The following is a 19,991-nucleotide window of genomic DNA, read 5'->3' on the forward strand; positions in this document are numbered from 1 at the left end:
GCGGGCGGCGGGTCATGGCGCGGAGCCGGCCCGGGCGGTGCGGGCGGTGCGGGCGGCGCGGGCGGTGCGGGCGGTGCGCGCTGCTGGTCTGCGCGGCGTGGACCGCGGGCTGGGTGCTGGCGGCCGCACTGCTGCTCCGCGCGCACCCGGGCGTCCTCTCCGAGCGCTGCACGGATGAGAAGAGCCGGCGCATCCTGGCCGCGCTGGTAGGTCCCGCGGCCGCGCTCCCCGGGGGCCTGGGGCGGGACACCCTCTTCGGGACCCGGGAGCGGGGCAGTCGGGCGCGGTCGTGGACCCCGGGGATTGGGGGGAGGGGCTGTCCCGACACGGTGAGTGGAAGGCCCGGTGCGTACGACCCGTCTCTGCCCGAGAGTCTGCGGGCGCGCGGAGGTGTCTCTCCCTGTTCGCCAAAATTGGTCCTTTGTCCCAAGATAGTGCTCCTGCCCAACTGCTCTCCTGCCGCCCCTGAGCCCGCGCTCGGAAAGTTCGCAGATCCGCTCCGGATCTCCCCACAGCCCCTCGGTGCCAGCGAGGGCGCGGGCGGGTGGCGAGGCTCGGGGCCAGTGGGGACCACGCCTCTGCTTCTCGGGTTCTCTCGCTCGGCGGCTGCTGTGTGATTCCAACCTGGGTGCCTCTAGCGGAGCCCAACGCAGAGCGCTGGTAGGGCCCCTGTCTCCCTGCGCCCCAAAAAGCCGTGGCTCTCCTGGGCGCGGTTTGTGAGACCCGGGCCCCCTGCGCCCAGGCGATCAGACCCCGGCAGACCCCCTCGTGGGGTCCAGACAGCGGTGTCCTCACAAGCGTGGGGCTGAGCTGTCCTAGCTGGCTGGGCAGGCCGCTGTGGTGTGCACCGGGCCCCAGATGCTTATCCATCACTTCCAAACGTTGGCTGCTCCTCAGTCTCTCCGTTTGGTCCGGAAGATTATGGGCGTTAGGAAGACTTGGAAAAAGGGAGAGGTCCCGGAAGGAAAGCTGAAAAGGTGTGGACAGCGGGCAAAGGCTGCCCCTTTGGTTTTTTAAGCTATTGTTCACTTCCTAAAACAGTGACCATCTATCTAAGCATTTCTCATGAAAGATGATCTATTTTCTAAGAAATCTTCCAAAAACGCATGGGAAGTTTACAGTCCAATTGCTTACATATGGGTGGGGGATTTGAGACTGAAAGTTTTCAAAATTTTGTAGCCTAAGAAATTGGAAAAACTAAAGAAGTGAGTGAAATATACAAACTCAAAGAAATCATATTCTCTGAGTCTGATCGTTTATTGCTCATGGTGCAGGTGGAACCCTCATCACTGATTCCCTCCATCGTGTCTGTCAGTCACCATTATCCACCATAATGGACCGTTACACTGACCTTCTAGCAAGTTTTCTTTAACTTGCAACAACTCATCAGCTTTCTCAGTAACCCGTATAAAAATTCCTTTCACAAGGCTTTTTTCACAGACTCTTCTTTTTTCACAGACTCTGTTTTTAGGAGACTGATTGACTACTTAAATGAACATAAAGAATTCCCCCATTCCAGAGTGGAACACCTGTTTACAAAAATAATACAATAATCTTTTACATTAAAATGAAAATGCTGTTTTCAATTATTTATCTTTGGTTAAGTGGGAAAAAAACTAATGGAAATTATATGGCCCAATATAATTTAGGTAATTGCTAATCATAACTTCTCCAGCATTCCAGCTCATAAATTAAAACCAATTCTGGTTAGAGGCTCTACCGATATATCCTTAATGGCAGCCAGCTGGGGTTGGTTTAGTCTGACATGAAGCTGGAGATACGGGCTCTGCTTCTGAAGGCTGCTGGTCTCACCTCCTGCCCAAGGAACAATCAGAAATACTTTCTCTGTCTGTCTTCCTGAAGTTCATCTGACGTCGTCCCAGCGAAATGATTTTTCAGGGAACGTCACCTGGGCACCCTGTTCGAGGCAATTTTTTTCTCACCCATGCTCAGGGCTTGGCTCGCTCTCCCTCTCTCCTTGCCTCGTCCCTGTCTACCTTCTCCATTCGCGATTTGTGGGTGTCAGCCCCGCCCAGCACCCTGGCTCCCTGGGCCCCAGGACACTCTGAACTAGAACAGGGTTTGAAAGGCGCCACCGTCTCAGCCACCCAGACTCTGGCTGCCTGCAGAGCCTGGCATTGTGGCCGCCCAGGAATCACGCTGAATCGGCCCTCTGTCTCCAGGCGTCTAGGCACTTTCAATTCATTCTGCCTGGCTTTTGTCCTTAACAAGAAAACTGGCCGTTATTTTTCTGACTGCTCTCCAGACCCTCATTAGCTTTCCGTCTGAATACCAAGCACAGAAGGGGTGCACTGCTGCTGAGCCAGAGGGACCCCTCTCCCTTCCTGCCAGAGCCAGGGAAGTCCTGCCCTCTTGCTGGTGTCCCAGGCCTGCAGTGTGGCAGGTGCCCCGGCTGGCCGGTGGGCGAGTCTGGAGACGAAGGTGCAGAGCTCCAGAAGCTGGGAGTCGGCCTGCTGGCACCCCCAGGCGGCCCCCCTCCTGCCCAGGGAGCTCAGCACACTTCTTGGCGCTGGGAGAGGGGAGAGTTGGAAGAGCCAACTGGAGTTGTTCCAAGGAGTTGAGCCCTGGGTCCTCTAGCTTTGGAGTTTTTGAGTCAGACTGCTGTGCTCCTCTGCTCTGGTTTTTCAGCACATCTCATAATCAAGACATCTGTAAGCCCTCTTCAGCTCCCCTGTGAGGTTTCTAGAGCCCTCCTTTCCCCATGAGCTGTGTCGGGGGCTATCCCAGGCTGGGGAGCATCACTGAGCCTGGCTCCTGCTCTGTGGGCAGAGCACTGCACACAGCAGCAGAGAGGTGTTGCTGTGGGTCCCTGCTGGGCTTGCTCTGGGCAGGCCCCGGGGCTTTCTGTGTATTAGTTCATTTCATCCCCTGTGCGAGGGATCTGCTTGGACTCGCCTCACTTCACAGATGGCAAAACTGAGCCCCAGAGACGTAGAGTAACTTTTCCCGATTCACGCACTTAGTGCGTCCTGCAGAGTAGGACCCTCTCTGGGACCTCTCTGGGACCCTGAGCAGTGGGACAGCAGAGACTCTGTGACAACAGGTGGCTTCCTCAATACTGAAAACTCCAAGTACCTACTGGGTATTCTTCATCCTCCCATAGTGTATCCTTTTCAAAGCATCCCCGGAATATTCCCACGTGCTCCATTGTTCAGAAGGGTGAACTCCCTTTTGGCTCTGTAGGTCTTGACATAATTTAATTTAGCTGCCTCCAGTACAGATTGCTTTTTCACAGGACAGGCTTAGCTTTCTTTGCTGTGGTAGAAACCCGCGGCCCCAGTGGGACTGCTGCATCCAGAAAGATTTTACAGCGGGGAACGTCTCTGTTCCTCTGGTGCTCCCGCCGTGATTGCAGTGTGGATCTTCTGAGTCATCCAGAGGTCAAGAGGTTTGCGCAGCGACAGGCGGACTGCCCCGAGGCGTGGCAGCGCCCAGCTCACCGCCCAGGAGCGCAGTTCTAGCTCGGGCTGTCTTGCTAATGGGGCAGAGACTTCGAGCTCCTTAAAAACAAGAACGAACGTGCAGGAGAAAACCCAGCCCTCGGGCATGACCTCTGAGACTCCTGCAACAGTTTCTCTGACTGGAGTGGACGGGTTTTGTTTTTGCCTGAGAGCCATGATACGAGCTGGAGGGATTCTAAGCACCGGCCTCTCAGATGTTCCTCGCGGGACTGGGAGCTCCGGGCACAGGCGTAGGGACGCACAGGGTCTGCAGACGCGGATCCAGAGTCTTCGCAACGGGAAAGGGCCCGTCAACGATAAGGAGACTTCTTAACTTGCTTTTGTATTTTTCAGTTTATTTTAAAATGCGATACCTGTGGGTTTTGTATGCTGCGCATTCGGGGGCAGAGACGTGCCTGTCCTCATGCTGGCAGCACCCATCGTGTTCAGAGAAAAGGGACTTTGAACACCGACTTCACGCGGACAAACCACTTCCACGGGTTCAAGTGCAGCCACCTCAGTAGGACGTCGTTGACGATTTCACCGATGCTCTCACGACGGCAGTTTTTAATTAGCTTGTAGACCTGTAGTTTGTCCTTTAAGTTCACTGGTGTTTGAAGGCTAAATTAATTCTTCTCGGGCTTTAGGAGGTACAGACATGCCAAAGGAACTCGCAGATTCCCCGCGGTGCTGGGAGCCGGCGGAGCCCCGGCTCTGAATTCTGCGGTTTCTGTAAGAGAGCGGGACCCGCAGGGCTAACGCACATCACCAGAAAGGACGACGAGCAGCCGCTCTGGAACAACCACACAGTGCACACCCTGCCTTAGTGTCAACTACCTCCTATGACGAGCGGGGTGACTCGGGCACCACAAGTTACATCGTAAACCCAAGACCTCCCCTATGGTCGCGGAGGCCCTCCGGGGTCCTGGGCACCTCGCTCTGCTTCCCGGCCTTCCGGACACTTGACACTGCAACGCAGAAGCTGTCAGCTCTGCGGGAGGCCACTCCTACCCCAAGCTTCAGGAAAACAGCCCCAAATAACGTGCCCCTCCAAAACTGATAGGCTCTACGCCCGATTCGATGATTATGCCATTGTTCAAAATGTCTTGCAACTCCTGATTGGAACAGCTGTCAGAACATGCAGGGGCAAAATTGTATAGATTTTAATTCGATTTGAACTCGATTTCATCAATGCAGGAGAGTTTTGTAGAAAACACTGTAGTGGGGAGCCAGTGGGAGAGAGGATGGGGCACATGATCTGGTGGACTGGGAGCTGCGGGCAGAGCTTGGAGATGAGGATTCCCAGGGGACACCGGGCTGCCTCCCCCCTCCCTCTCCCACCTGGGGAAGGTTGTTCTGGCCCTTGCAGGGTAGAAGCATTTTTCTCTGGCAGAGACACGGCATTTTTTCATAGGGCAGCCTGATAGGTCACACACAGGTTCTTCCGCTCACTTTCCACGACCCTGAACCATATCCCGTTCTCTGAACACACCACGCTGCTTTGTAACTCTGGCCCTTCGCAAGGCTTATTCCCTGCAATGGAACTGCCCCCTCTCTCCTTATCTGCTAAGCACACTGCAATTAGGCTTTCAGAATTGAGTTCGGGTGCATCTGTCCCAGAAGAAGTCTCCCTCCCACCCTCTCTCATGACCAGGGCTGGAGAGGTGGGAGACAAGTAGGTTCTCTGGTGGAGACCATCAGGTCCTCTGCACCTGTGGCTTCCGTTGACCTTCACTGGTCTCCTGTGACACCATGTGCATCCCATGTTACAGACCTGGAAACAAGCCACTAGCTTGTATGGGGCAGAGCCAGGAGGAAAACCCAGTCTGCCCCAGGGCCAAGCCTGCTGTTTACAGATCCTGTACAGATCATACTCTGCTCTCATGATTTTGGAAGGCAGCTGCCTCTGTGTTGTGAATTCCTGAGCCTGGTGCCTGTAGTTGGCTAGGGGCTGAGCTCACACAAGGCTGGGTGAAGTTGGGAGAGTGGCATTCTTGATTTGAAGGTGGCCATGGGTGGCTGAAGCAGCAAGGCCTTGCCCATGGCCATTCCCGGTCCCAGAGGAGTGGAGCTGTCTCCTCGGCCCGCAGGTGTCTCTCCTGGCCGGTGGCAGTTTTGGCCACAGCTCGGGATGAAAGTAAAGGCTCTGGGACATCGTAGCTGACACCCTCCACACTCGCCGCTCACAGTACAGTGGACTCTGTCCGTCTCCTCCCTTCTCTCTGGGTTCTCCCGGGATTCTGAAGCTCCCAGCTCAGGACTCACCTTCTTACCAGAAGGTTCTGTACTTCATTCAGAAGCACATTGGATTCAATTCTAAATGTGACAACACTCCAGAGATGTTTATGGAATTGAATCAAATAATTTGGGGTACCATACTTAGAGGAATTTGGGGGCTTTATAAGGAAATTTTTAAAAAATTATTTTAAAAAATTATTTTTAATTTGGGACGCCTGGGTGGCTCAGTTGGTTAAGCAGCTGCCTTCGGCTCAGGTCATGATCCCAGCGTCCTGGGATCAAGTCCCGCATTGGGCTCCTTGCTCGGCAGGGAGCCTGCTTCTCCCTCTGCCTCTGCCTGCCATTCTGTCTGCCTGTGCTTGCTCTCTCTCCCTCTCTCTCTGACAAATAAATAAAATCTTTTAAAAAATTTTATTTTTAATTTTTAATAATTTAAATAATTTTCAAAGTAATTTTTAAATAAATTAAAAATAAAAATTAGGGGCACCTGGGTGGCTCAGTGGGTTAAACCTCTGCCTTCGGCTCAGGTCATGATCTCAGGGTCCTGGGATCGAGCCCCGCATCGGGCTCTCTGCTCGGTGGGGAGCCTGCTTCCCCCTCTCTCTCTGCCTGCCTCTCTGCCTACTTGTGATCTCTCTCTCTCTCTGTCAAATAAATAAATAAAATCTTTAAAAAAATTATTTTTAGGTTTACTAAAGAAATGTGGAACTCTGCAAACACCAGATAGTGAGAACACTTCACCTTTCATCCCCGCCTCCCCTCTGAGAATATCCAGAACGGTCCGGGGAGCCCGAGTCAGCGGCCATGTCTTACTAGGGGCGATAAGGAGGTGATTCTAAGCAGAGAGTGAGTGACTCAAAGGGTCCTGATCCTTTCAACACTCATTTCCTGACTCCAAGCCGTGGAATTCAGAGGATGGCATTTTACCAGCATGTGTTCCGTTAAATGGCAAGACGAACACAGCATCACGTGTATTTAACACAGATGTCTAGGTGTTGGTTAACACAGAGCCATCAGGGGCGTGTGTTTTCCAAAGACAAAAACGGCAGCCCAGCTTGGCCCTCCCAAGCACCGGGTGCGTTTATGACCGCGCACAGGTCTCCGTCACTTGCGTCCTTGTGCTTGGCCAGTGCGACACACCCACCACCCAAGGTGTGATACACGAAGGTGGAAGCCCACAGAGGAGGGATGGCTCCCAGGAGCATCCTTCAGCAGAAAGCCCCAGGATCAGGTCATATGGTGTGGGCTGCTGTTCCCCAGGATCGGGTCAGGTGGCATGGACTGCTGTTCCCCAGGATCGGGTCAGGTGGCGTGGACTGCTATTGCCTAAAATGGTCCCCAAAATCCAGATACTTGTTTTAAGAACCAGGAATATTTCTTTTTAATAAGCATTCTGGTGATGTGTGCTTTGAACAATTGACCTAGAGTCTTTATAAAGGTCCCCAGTGCTTTAGCTAACACTCGAGCCGGGCATGGTTTTGAAGTCCCCCTTTTTGGGCATTAGAAAAATAATGTGGATCATAGACCTCACATGTTGCATACAGAACAGAACCAGTAATCAAAGCGACGGACAGTTCCGTGGCACGTGTACTCAAGTTCACACGGAGCTGAGTAACTCACCTCAGGACTCTCCAGTGGGGCTTGGTACCACGTGAGGCCCCACGGGTCACAAAATCGTTGTAGATTTCAGATCTTCGGGGCCTTTGGGATTGTTCCTCCATCCGGGCCCTGGAAGCATGTTGTCTGAGTTTGAGCGGCTCACAAAGCAAAGCTGACCAGCGTGGCACAACCAGAGTCCCTGCGGAGCATGTCACTGGCCCATTTCTGGAGCAGCATCTCGGGACGCCTCGCACTTGAATAAATAACTGGTTTCCACATGCTTCTCCCACTCGGCCGGTCTGAAAACCGAGCCAGGGAGGCAGACTGGTGACGCAGGGACGGAATCCAAGCCTCAGAGCCGGGGCGGGAGGGCATAGTCTGCTCAGGAGGTCACCGTCCAGCCCGGCCACGCTCCCAGCCTGTGACTCTGGGCCCCGTCCCTGCTGTCTGCGCGGTGCCGCTCTCTAGCTGTGGCTGTTCACTCAGGGCACTTTGTTGTGCATGTGACAGTGAGGGAAACAACATGGAGGCCCTTGTCTGTCACCTGATGGGAGCGAGGGGGACGCCCTGCCCCATCTCCTGGGCAGCAGAACTTCTAGGAAGGGAGGTCAGCATCTGCTCATGTGGAAGGAAGACACACCTGTCAGGGGACAGATGGAGGTAGCTCCTAGTAAGGATGGGGGGTCTAGGGGGTTAGCTTTCCTGACAGATTAAAACCAAAAACAGAGGAACAGTCTTCCCCCTTGCTGTATACTGTCCTCCATCTTCGACTGCAACCCAGCAGGACCACCAGCCAGGGCCTGGTTGGTCTGTCTTTCTAGGATGTCTGTGGTGTGCTGGGGAGGCCGCTGGTCGCCTCGTGTGGAACCCATTCTGAGAACCGCTGAAGTTTAGGAGAAATGCCATCTGAGGGCTCCTGACCCATCCTCACCGCCCCTAGGGACCAAAGGCGCCCTGTGCTTCCAGAATAGCTCCCGTGTTCTGAAAGGCGTCCCTGGTGCCTCTCTCCAGTCCTGCTGACACGACCGACCACGCAGCCTCTTCTATTTCCTGCACAGGGTGCTCCTCCGAACCCCTGCCATCCTTCCAGACCTGCTGGCCTTACAGGCCGCACCCCTCGGTGTCAAAGACACCCAGCTGCGGGAACATGCTTGCAGGAAGGGCTGTTACTGTGGCTCTTCTGACCCCAGGTGAGGCTCAAAGGGGACCCCCCTGCCCAGATCTGACTTAGCCATTCTTAGATGAAGGGGTTCAAAGCTCCCCAGGGCGACCTGCCCATGTGGTCGGCGTCGATGACTACTGACCTGGCCAGCCCTGTCTCTGACAGCTGAGGGAACTGTCACCAGCTGGTGGAAGGCTTTTTCCAGCATCTTGTGGCTGGACAGGGGCACAGTGGGGGGACCCATGTCTCGCCTCCAGTGTCCCGATTCTGAAGACCTGGGCCTCGTTGAATAATGTAATAAATATGAGACACTCTTTTAGCACTTCCACTTATTTTTTTAAAAAGATTTTATTTATTTATTTGACAGGCAGAGATCACAAGTAGGTAGAGAGACAGGAGGAAGCAGGCTCCCCACTGAGCAGAGAGCCTGATGGGGTCTCGATCCCAGCTCGCTAGGATCATGACCTGAGCAGAAGGCAGAGGCTTTAACCCACTGAGCTACCCAGGCTCCCCTCCACTTAATTTTTTAAAAAAGACTTTATTTATTTATTTGTCAGAGAGAGAGAGAGAGAGCACAAGCAGGGGGAACAGGAGAGGCAGAGGGAGAAGCAGGCTCCCTGCTGAGCAAGGAGCCTGATGCGGGACTCGATTCCAGGACCTCAGGTCATGACCTGAGCCGAAGCCAGACACTTCACCGACTGAGCCGCGAGGAGTCCTAACTTTCAGTGAATCACCCACTGACGCAAACAGCCCGTGTGGGTCACATCCATGAGGTTTCTCTCAACTGCTGATTACAGATTACAGGGACCGACCCTGCCTCCTCCCTTCCCCTGCCTGGCGTGAGCCCGGCCGCTCCTGCCTTGTGACCCGCTGTCCCCTTCCTTCCAGTGCCGGGACTACGAGGGCGGGGCTCTGGTGGGAGACCTCTGTGAGGACCTGTGCGTGGCGGGGAAGCTGCTGTACCGGCGCTGCCTGTACTACGAGAGCGGCAAGAAGGTGCTGCAGGCCGACTGGCGCGGCCGGCCCGTCATCCTCAAGTCCAAGGAGGAGGCCTTCTCCAGCTTCCCGCCTCTCGGCCTGCTGGAGGACACGGCCGATGCGGGCGCCCAGGACTTCCCGGAGGCTGAGCTGCTGCTGCTGGTGGCCGGCGAGGTCAAGAACGCCCTGGGCCTGGAGCTTCCCGGCGGCAGCCTGGGGCCCCTGTGGCCAGGCGGGCGCGGTCCGCGGTGGCGGGGCCAGCTGGCCAGCCTGTGGTCCCTGCTGCAGCAGGAGGAGTTCGTCCTCTTCAGCCTGCTGCAGGACCTGAGCCGGCATGCCCTGCCCGTGCTGGGCTCCTGCGGCCACTTCTACGCCGTGGAGTACCTGGCAGCCGGCAGCCCCCGCCACCGGGCCCTCTTCCCCCTTGATGGCGCGGCGGGGGGGCGCCCGGGGCGGCCGGGGCCAGGCCAAGGCCGTCAGCGACATGGCCCTCAGCTTCCTGGACATGGTGAGCCATTTTGAGGACGACTTCTCTCACCGCCTCCACCTGTGCGATGTCAAGCCCGAAAACTTTGCCATCAGGAGCGACTACACGGTGAGTGGCGCGGGGCGGGCGTGGGTGTCGTGCGGGGGCCGGAGCATCTAGGAGCAGTTTCTGAAACCTGGGGCGGGGGGCACTGCAACCTTAGGCAAGCTTCTGGCCTGGACAAGGCAGACCTGCCAGGGCGCCTCCTTTGGGGTGTGAACGAGAGACTTTGGGGAACACAGGTACCTTGTCCCTCCCAGGACTGGGAATGATAACGAAGGCACCCATAGCAGCTTCGTCCTCCCTTGTGCCTCTTCTGGTTTCTCCAAAGATCTAATTTGAAAGCAAGCTCTTGCTGAGGGCAGAAAGCAGTCTTCAGGAGATGCGGAGCTCCAGAGGATGACAGAGAAAGCTGGCTCTGGGGGCTTTGCTGGACGATGCTCTAGGACTGTGGCAGGCTTTTCCTGATACACTCCTCCTGGACAGGTTCTAGTTTCCCTTCCCTGGGTGAGAATTCTAGAGGGACAGCTGGAGTTCTGGTGCTTTCTGCACGGGGAAGGACCTGCCTGCATGGAAGTGTCTGGCTCTGGGCTGTTCTGTAGAGGGTCGGTGAAGTCCGTCTCCCACTCTGGGCAACGCAGGTGTGCAAGGAATTAAACGTGCTGGGAAAGTAGCCGGAGGGAATTCCATGTTTCATTGCACGATAACCTCCTCCCGCTTCACCCCGGCTAGGCTAAACCCGAGCGTTGCATTATTGTTGGGGTGACCTGGGTGCCCGAATGCAGGTGTCCTTCCCCTGTGCTGGGACAAATGCCAGGACTGCTCAAGAAGAAGTAGATGTGGGTGCACAGTTGGCAGTGGGAGCGGGCTGTGTCCTGGTCCTCCCCTCCCAGGCTGCGACAAGGTGGCTCATAACGGCGATGCTGGCAAGCGAGGCCAAGCTGACCTCAGCCACAGCAGAGGGCTGGCCGCTGAGTGTGCGGGGTCCTGGAAGAATGGTGCTCTTCATCCCGGTTAAAAACAGAAAGGGACAAAAAAGAGGGCTCTCTTATTTCCAGCCAAGGGTTTTGCAGCAGGTGGCATAGGAATGCCTTCTTAAAACAGCCTGAAATCTAGAAAACTAAATTTGCCTCCTGGGTCACCCCCTTCCCCAGTCAAGCCTTTGTCACCGTAAAAAGCATTGCGGCAACTGGCCCAAACTGCTTTGTCCTAATGCCTTCCTGGTCCCTGACAGCCCCAGAGGGATTGATAAGCCAGTTGTCACTCCAAGTGTGGATGGGGAAGACCTGAGAGGTTCCAGAAGGTTCTGCACTCTGGAGGCATTCAGCTCCGTCCGCAGTATCCCTAGCTTCACGAGACCTCTAAACACGGTCCAAGCTGTAAAGGGGAGGGACACCCCAGGACTCCACCAGCATATTTTTTGGAGGTGAAATCCTGGCCAAGCTTCCCTCATTCATGAGCAGCAAGTTTATGTAAAGGACATGAAGGACCACCGTTCTCTTTCTCAGAGAAGTCCTGGGAACCTGGGCACACTAAGGCCCTGGGAAAGGGGGTGTGGCATGTCTGCTCACACCACCGGCTTTGGCAGTTCCGGGGCCCGTGCTCATCTGACACCGGTTTCTTCATCCAGTGAGTATTATGGAGTGTCAGTGAGTGGAAATCCACAGGGGCAGTAACATTTGAGGGAATTGTGAAGCTGACTGGGCTGAGTTCCCAGGAAAAGCTGTAGGAGCTGGGGGAAAGGGAAACATGGCACGTTGATGGCTTGTGCACTGCACTAGAGTTGTGCCTTCCAGCATCTTGTGTAGATAGGCACGACGTTATTTGTTCAATGAAACAATGGCTGCGATTTTTGACCTAGCCCCAGACTGGACCCTGTGGACTGTGCTGGGGCACCCAGGCCCTCGCCTCTGCCTGAGCTCATCTCCTCTTCTCAGGGGCAAATGGGGAGGGAGGACAGAGGGTCCCCCTTGGCCAACCCCGGCATTATTGACCTCCTTACAGATACTGAGTTTCAAGAAGTTAACTTGCCCTATGATTTCATAACTTTAAATGAAACCCAGCAGTGTCAGCATCACCAGAGAGCTTGTTAGAAATGCAGATTTTCTACCTCCCCACCAAGACCTGCTGGGTCCGACACTCTGGGGGTGGGACATGGTGACTTGCAGTCACTCCCTATCTCTGGGCCCCACTTACAGGTCCTGAGAATTTATCTGCGGTTGCAAAGGAAAAACTGGGAAACACCACTGCTTTGTGTCCCCAAAACATGGCTAGCACGTGCTCCTTTCAATCCCATACGTGTCCTATGTGAGAGTTACACGTCTCAGTGGGGAGTGAAACAATTCTCATCGACCCCTTCTAGTTTGAAGCGGGATGAGTTTGATGAAGGTGCGAGTTATGTCCTTCCGCGAAGGGAGAACGTTAGGTTCTCCTGATAGGATTAAGGAAGCCGTAGGCAGTTCTTCTGTCGGCTGCTGCTCTTATTTTAGGTGTGTGGAGTTATGCTTACAATAGCCGTAATCCATTCTGCACTGTACGCTAAAAATTAAAAAATAAATCTGGCTCTCCCTGGGAGACGAGAAGGGAACAATCAGGAATGGGAGCGAGAAGTCACAAGGAGCGGAAAGTGTGTGTAGGGGCCCAGGGGAGGCTGGGGAGGTTGCCAGAAAGTATAGAAAGGAGGGAGGCCCTGTGGTCCTGTTAATAAATTATAAGGACAATAGATTCATGAGCACAGCCCAATATATTTTTAGTGTATTAGCTATGGTAAATAGTGAAATTAGCTATTTCTTTTGGCTAAATAACGAGATAGGGAAAATTGATTAAAAGTGTAATTTCTGTTTGCTGTGCCTGAATTAGTCATTAGGCAAAGCTCTTAAGTAGGGAAAAGTTTCCTGTTTTTTATGTTCATTATCTTCCATATGTTTTGAAAGAAACTATTTTCCCTCTTCTGTTTTACTGACCCATCCCCCAAGGAAGGGGGATACCTCTGGCATCACTCCTGAGTGAACCACAAAAACCCAAACTGGGGAATGTAGCTTCTAACGCAGCTGAGTTGCAGAGGAAATGGACCCCAGCCAACGAGGCCTTGCTGAGATGCTACCAAAGGCAGAAGGAAGGGCTGGTGCTCGGAGGACAGCCTGTGAAGGCTTGTGAGACCCCACAGATGCCATCAAATTCATCAAGTCTTCTGAAAGCTTTTTTAATACCTAGAAGCTATGAACTGCTTGATTTGGGCAGAATCCAGGTTTTATCAAGTTTGAGATCTTTTTGTTGTTGTTTTGTTTTTTAAATTCAGGCGGTGGAGGGAAATCTGCATAATGTAGACCTTCTTTTTTTCTGGATTGGAAGCCTATTTGGTTTGAAGCCAAGAAGAGAAATCTGGAATTCCAGGGGGTCGATCGTGGGCTCCTGATGACAGTGGCATTTCGGCATTTCGTCTTTGCTGCTGTTGGACCCAGGTCCGTGTGCATCAGCCCTAATGCGAGAAGGTTGAGGCTGCCATTTGCAGCCAAGTTTCCATCCCTGCAGTCGGTGGGAAGCCGGTCGATTCAGGGCACAGGCGGGCCACAAGTAGACGGCGTAGGTCCTGCCCACCTGCTGTCGCCATCACACCCAGAGATCTGCCCCAGGAGGGCGGTTTCTTCGTTGTTGATACTCATGGAGGTAAATTCTCTGGGTCTCACAGCTTTTATGAGGCTGAACCTTGAAAGTCAGAGACCAAAGTGATGCAGCAATGGGGAGGGGATTAATTTATTTTTAAGACATATTGGAGATTCTATTTTTTTTAAGTTTTTTTTTATTCATTTGAGAGAGAGAGAGCTAGCACGGGGGGAAGGGCAGAGGGAGAGAGAGTCCTCAAGCAGACTCTGCAGTGAGTGCTGAGCCGGACCCGGGGCTCGATCCCAGGACCCCGAGATCACAGCCTGACCGAGCATCAGACCCTCAACTGACTGAGCCATCCTCATCTGAGGCGCCCCTCAGAGATCCTACTTTTAAAGCTGAGAAAGTGTTTGAGGTTGAAAAATGATACTTCCAGTTATAGTTCCAAATCCTAGGGTTTCACCAGTGACCGCAAATGTCCTTTTTTGCAGCCAAAGCTTTGCAATATGCTCAATGCCAGGTGGTTGTGTGGCAAAAGCTGGTGCCCCCAGCACAGCCCGGGCTCTCCTTTCCGGCAGGCAGTGTTCTGCCCTCCCACAGCCCACAGGCACCTGCACTGCCAGTGGGGAGCGGGGGGTGCCCCAGCCCCCGCGGTGCTGAGCTTCGGTGTCCCTTGATGGCCGTGTGCTGTGTTGGTTGCAGGTGGTGGCCATCGACGTGGACATGGCCTTTTTTGAACCTAAAATGCGGGAAATTCTCGAGCAGAACTGCACAGGAGACGAAGACTGCAATTTCTTCGACTGTTTTTCCAAGTGTGATTTGCACGTCAACAGGTGTGGAGCAGAAAGAGTCAACAGCAACCTGCAGGTAGGCGGCTGCCCCCGCGGGGGCTGGGGGACATCGTTCTTGGGGGCGGCCGCTGCCCTCTGTGTGGGCCACCCCGCTCACATGGTCCAGGTCACCCCTTCCATGCTACCTGTGCTCGATATGCTCAGTGGGGACAGGGACGGCAGGAAGCAGTGTCGTCTGCCCCATGGGTTGTCAGTCAAATGACCCCATCGGGGTCTCCTGGATGGAGCGGCCAGCCGACCCCTTTGCTGGGCTCCCCATGTCCTCCTAATGTAGTCCTTTTCTAACTTAAAACTTTACTCAAAAAAAATCCCTGCCCCAACTGACAGAGCGAAGGAATAGAATTTTCTAAAATTTCTGAGCTCGACATAATGACAGGTAGCTCTCAGGCCAGCAGAAGGTGGCTGGGTTATGGAGGAATGACGTGGGTCCTCTGGGTAGCTCCTAGTTCACCCCTGACTAAACTGAATTCCAGAGGGTTCAATTATCAACTCACAAAAACTAGGATCCTAAAGGTACCAGAGAAAAACTGGGAGAATTTAAAATACCATCCTAGAGTAAGGAAGGCCTTTCTGAGTATGGAACACAACTCAGAGGTTGTAGGAAGAACTCCCGACAGATTTCACTCTCTTGAAAAAGTCCATATAGCGGAAACAAAACAAAACAAAATCCCTCCAAATACAAGCAAAATTTAAAAGTTAAATGAGAAAATGGGTAAAACGTTTGCAATTGCTGGTACAGATCAGGAGAGCAGAGGACGGGGGGGTCCTCACGTGCCAGCTGCTGTCGGGGCTCAGAGACTGTCCCCCAGGATTTCCTTCCCCAGTGGACCTTCTTTGCTGTGGCTACTCCACGTGCCAGTGGCAGCGTTCAGGGACTGGTTGGTGGGAGCAGGGGTCTACGCAAAGCCCAGTGTCCGGCCTCAGTAAGGAACACCGGAAGATTTCCTTCTCCCTCAAGTCCATGGAGGCATGGTTCCCAGGAACACACCTCAATAAATCCCTGCCTGCAAACTTCTCTCTTAGAGTCTGTGCTCCAGAAAGCCAGCCAAAGCCAGCCAGAGGGGATGTCCTTATAATATAAAGAGTGTCTGCGAATTAATATGAAGAAGGCCAACAGTCTGATACAAATGTGAGCGAAGGACATCAACTGGACCATTCACTGGAAAGGAAACACAAATAGCTTTCACCCGATGGCTAAGAACGATGCAAATTAAACCATTTTCATCCAACAGTTGGCAAAAATGAAAGATAACACACGTATTGGCTGGGCCGTGGGGAAGACAACTGTTCTCATCGTACGTTGCTGTGAGAACGTATCTCAGTACAACTTTCACGGGGTTGATTGGGCCATATCTACTAAAACAAAAAATGCACATACCCCTAGGCCCAGAAATTCCATTTCTAGAAATTTATTCTCATGGGCAAAGTGAAAATCACATACAAGAAAGATATTTCTTGTAACATTGTTCATAACAGCAAAAGTTAGTAAACAGCCTCAATCTCCACCAGTAGGGAACTAGTTAAATAATTTATGATCTTCTACACGTTTGAGGTGCAGTCATCAAAGCGAACAGGAAATCCCGGTAAGAACTGACATTTCCATGTCTCTCCCTGGGGTTTGGTTAAATGGAAACGGAAGCTGAGGAAGTGTATAGTAGACCGCCTTTGTGCAAAGTGGAAGGGAAGGGAGAAGTGTGCATAGGCTTCTGTGCACGAACTCTGTCTAGAAGGATATTCAAGGAAGGGATCGGCTCCCAGAGTCGGGAGCAGTATGGAGACCTAGGACCGACATATGGTCTGTCCTCGGGGACATTGAACATTTTCGTGTATGGATTAGCAAATAAAACAGAACTAAGGTAATTTGTTTTTATTATTTACTTATGCATTTTTTCCTTTTTTAAAAAAAATTGTATTACGTTAGTCACCCTACCACGAATCATGGAACACTAAATCAAAACTAATGATATATTGTACAGTAATTTGTTTTTAAAAAGAATCTTTGCCCTTGCAGGGAGTGGGAAGCAGAAGTTCGTTGCTTGTCTTCTGTGAAAAGTAGCTTTACAACACAGAGGCCTCTGTTCAGTGAGTCCAAGACAGTGTGACACAGAAAAATAAAGCCCATTAATTATGCGCCCCTGGGAGGAGCCTGCCCAGCATGGGAGACCTGGGAAAGCCGTGGGAACAGGCCGAGTGTTGACGGGAAGGATTTCAGGAGATCTGCGGATTCAGGGGCAGTTCGTGTCCTGTTAGAACTCTCGGCTGTGAGATGCTGGCTGAATTTTTCACTTCTGCTCCTGAAATAAAAGGGTTCCTTTCCAGGACAGTCCCTTCCTGGACAGTCTTTTCTCCATGCGTCTTAGTGTGTGATCCTGGTTGCCAACGACGCATCCCCGGACCCTTGGGACAGCCCTGTCCGGTGGGCATTGCCCGTTGCGTGGCCCACGTATGGCCGAGCCAGTCCTCAGGGTCGTGGTGACTCAGCCGAGGGGCCGCTCCTCACACGGCAGCGGGTCATCAGCACTTTCTGCTCCCTCTCGGGAGGTGTATTTGGTGAACTGGGCCCTCCCTGTGTGCTCAGGGCTGGACGTGGGACTTCTGTCCTGCTGCTGGAAGGGACGGCAGCTTTGGGACCAGACACCCCCTGCCCCCGCGGGAAGAGGCCTCCCTGCAGGCACAGTGGGGGGTGGGGGGCTCTCGGCCCTGCACTGACTGCCCCGTCTGCCGTCCCTCAGGTCATCTGTGACAAGATCTTCCGCCACTGGTTCTCCTCAAGTCTCAGCAGCTCGGCCCTGTCCTTCCCGCTGCAGCGGCAGCTGCGGGAGGCGGTGCAGGAATGCGCGGACCCCCAGAGCACCGCGCGCAGCCCCCCGAGAGCAGCCCCCGACGTGTTCCGGAAGCTTCGGCACCTCCTCCGAGCCACGCAGAGGGAACTGCAGGTCGCAGAGGAGTAGCGGCGGCGGTAGCCTCGGGCGGGTTCCCTCCAGCAGGTTGTTGGAAAGAGGAAACTTCCTCTAGGCCAGCGCCGGCCCGGCAGGTGCACCCCTGCTGGTCTGCGGACTCCCTGCCGGCCGCCGCGAGGGCGCCTCTTCCCTGCCAGCCTGGCCTCGTTCTGTCTTGCGGGGCTACCACCTGCCTCGGGCCGTCACCCCTTTAAAGATGACACGAGGGAGGCGGGCACAGAGCGGTTCCCGTTTGGAGCCTCTCCGTCAGGGAGCAGCGCGGACCAGAGGGGCCATTACTGTGCAGAAGGTGCTGGTGCTCGCCGTGAGACCGGGAGCTCCAGCTCGCCTCCCTGCCCACGTCACCACCTTCCAAAACGTGCACGTGTGTGTGCCCACGAGCAAGTATAGGTGTTGGCACAGGTACACTCACATGAGTGTGTGTGCGTGAGCGTGCACGTGAGTGTGAGTTGTCCCGGCGTGTGCTTGCCGTGTGAGTGTGAGCAGGGGAGTGTGCGAGGCTCTGGGGTAGGGGAAGGGGGTTTCCCAGCGTGCCTTCTGGGACAATCGGCCGAGCTGGAATTTGGAATCTGGAAATACATACAATAAAAACCAGAAGTTGCATCTTTAGGAAACGTCATTTGTCATGAGAGGATGGGTAAGGACAACAGATAGCAGTTTTCGTTTTGAGAGGCGCATTGATTTTATAGATTGTGTTTTAGGGAGCACTTTAATGCTCACCTCAGCGCATCGGCCTTCTGTCTCAGAGAAGCTGAAGCAGCGTGGGTGCCAAGGTCAGGAAGGTCAGGCGTTGGCTTCGGGCGGAGTCAGAGGCTAGCTCCTTCCTGTCCCTGAAATGCCGACAGTGGAGGCCCCATGAAGGTCCTTGCGGTCCCTGCCCAGGCAGGCGGGTGAAGCCAGGGGAGCCAGCCAGGCTCTGCCGGGAGGGAGCTCAGTTCTATTCCGCACCTGGGTGGGGTGGTGACAGGTGCACCACAGGTCACCAGCTGGTCCCCCCAAAGGTAAGTCAAGAAAGATGCGAGGAGATGAGAAGGAAATTGTTGATGGCTTACAAATCAGAGAAGACAAAGTGATGTGAAGTTGAAAAAAATCACAGATTGACAAATTCCAAGCGATTTCTCTTTTCCTCGCCCAGTACCTTCCCGGGGTGGACAAAGGGGAATGGCGTGCCTGTGTTCATTTGGATGCATTTCTTCAGAACCCACCCTGGGCCCTCCCTGGGCTCACTGGGAACGTCTCCGGGGAGAGAAAGTCGACAGCCCGGAAAGCTCTGGGTTCTGTGACTCCCTAGCACTCCTGTTTGAGTGCCCACGTCACCTGCCATCCTGCCCTCACTGTCACCATGGCCAGAGTTTCCCAAGGGCCCTCTAGTCATGTGTGTGAATGACTCACTCTGCATCTGGAGTCATTGGTGGGAAGAAAAAGCCAGGGCAGTCCCTATTGTGGCAGAAGGTACATTAGAACTCGTCTGATGCTCTGCCCTTGGACTAGTAGATTCTACAGGAAGAGAATTGGATTCTGTCCACTGAGCGGGGACTCCTATGTCTCCAGGGCTCTTTCTGCAGGGGGAGAGTGTCTTGGAACCCTGCGAACCCATTGGTCAGCTTCTGTCTGGAGCGAGGTTGCCATGAAATCGGGTGTGACATGAAGGGCAAGCGATGGAGGGAGGGGCAGGGGCTCTGCAGGCTGTGTCCCAAAACAGTTGGCTTTTGCAACGTGACAGCAAAGGAGTCTCCGGCGGGCTGATCCTGGGATTGCAGCCCTCAGTAGCCTTGGCTCTGAGCCCTCTGACCGGGCAGCAAAGCTGGCTCAGGAAAGGGAAAATGTTCCTTTTCATTCAGACCAAAATGGAAACAAATGTTTTTGTTTATCATAGAGATGATGCAACATGTAATTACCCACTCAATGGTGTGCTTATTGCTGAAAAGGAGCAGTTTTATCCGTTTTCCCTGTGTTTGACCACCCTTCTCTCTCTCTCTCTCTCTCTCTCTCTCACACACACACACACACTCTTACACATGTGCACATGCGCACACACACAAGTGCCCCTTTCCCAGCCCACCTGGAGAATTCCATGAAACGGCAGACTCCGAAAATATCTCTGGTGGTTTGGTTTCTGTGTTTTAAACACTTTCACACCCTTGCAAAATCTCGCTTTTCTATAATATAATCAACAAACACTGCTTTGTCGGTATTTAGTACGTTCACCATGGCACGTGGGATCATCTCCTGTGACGTTGTTCCAAAGCAGCTTGTCATCTGCGTAGGTTTTCAGCGAGCAGTGAATTTTCTCACAGTTTCCCCCTTAAACTATCTTCTCTCTCTAGCCCAGCCTCCTTTTACTTCTGGTGTGGGGACAAGCAGACTGACAGGGCTTTTGAATTGAAGTCAGCTGTGCCTAAGGAAGGCTCCTGAGCCTGGAGCTAGAGCCCGGGGTAAGGGCTCTGCTTCTCATGCTGGCTAGTTTTGTGACTTCAGGAGGTAATTACTGTCTGCCTTCATCTCCTGTCTCGAGAAATGGAACATAAATGTTCTCGAGGGAACTGGATGAGATAAATAGGCCAGGAGAGTCTGGAACTTGGTGGGTTTCATGCACAGATCAAAAGTTTCCCT

The 19,991-nt window shown here is 53.6% G+C and overlaps 1 protein-coding gene across 1 annotated transcript; it reads left to right on the forward strand.

Moving 5' to 3' along the window:
• Positions 1-14: 14 nt before the first annotated feature.
• LOC111154225 (family with sequence similarity 69 member C) lies at positions 15-17,369 on the forward strand. Its single transcript, XM_022513703.1, is given in 5 exon segments — positions 15-206; positions 9,349-9,867; positions 9,869-10,033; positions 14,270-14,434; positions 17,151-17,369. Coding segments are annotated over 5 exon segments (1,260 nt in total).
• The last annotated feature ends 2,622 nt before the right edge of the window (positions 17,370-19,991 follow it).

Source organism: Enhydra lutris, unplaced genomic scaffold, assembly GCF_002288905.1.
Source record: "Enhydra lutris kenyoni isolate GAN:26980312 unplaced genomic scaffold, ASM228890v2 scaffoldscaffold36, whole genome shotgun sequence".
Lineage (NCBI taxonomy): Eukaryota > Metazoa > Chordata > Mammalia > Carnivora > Mustelidae > Enhydra > Enhydra lutris.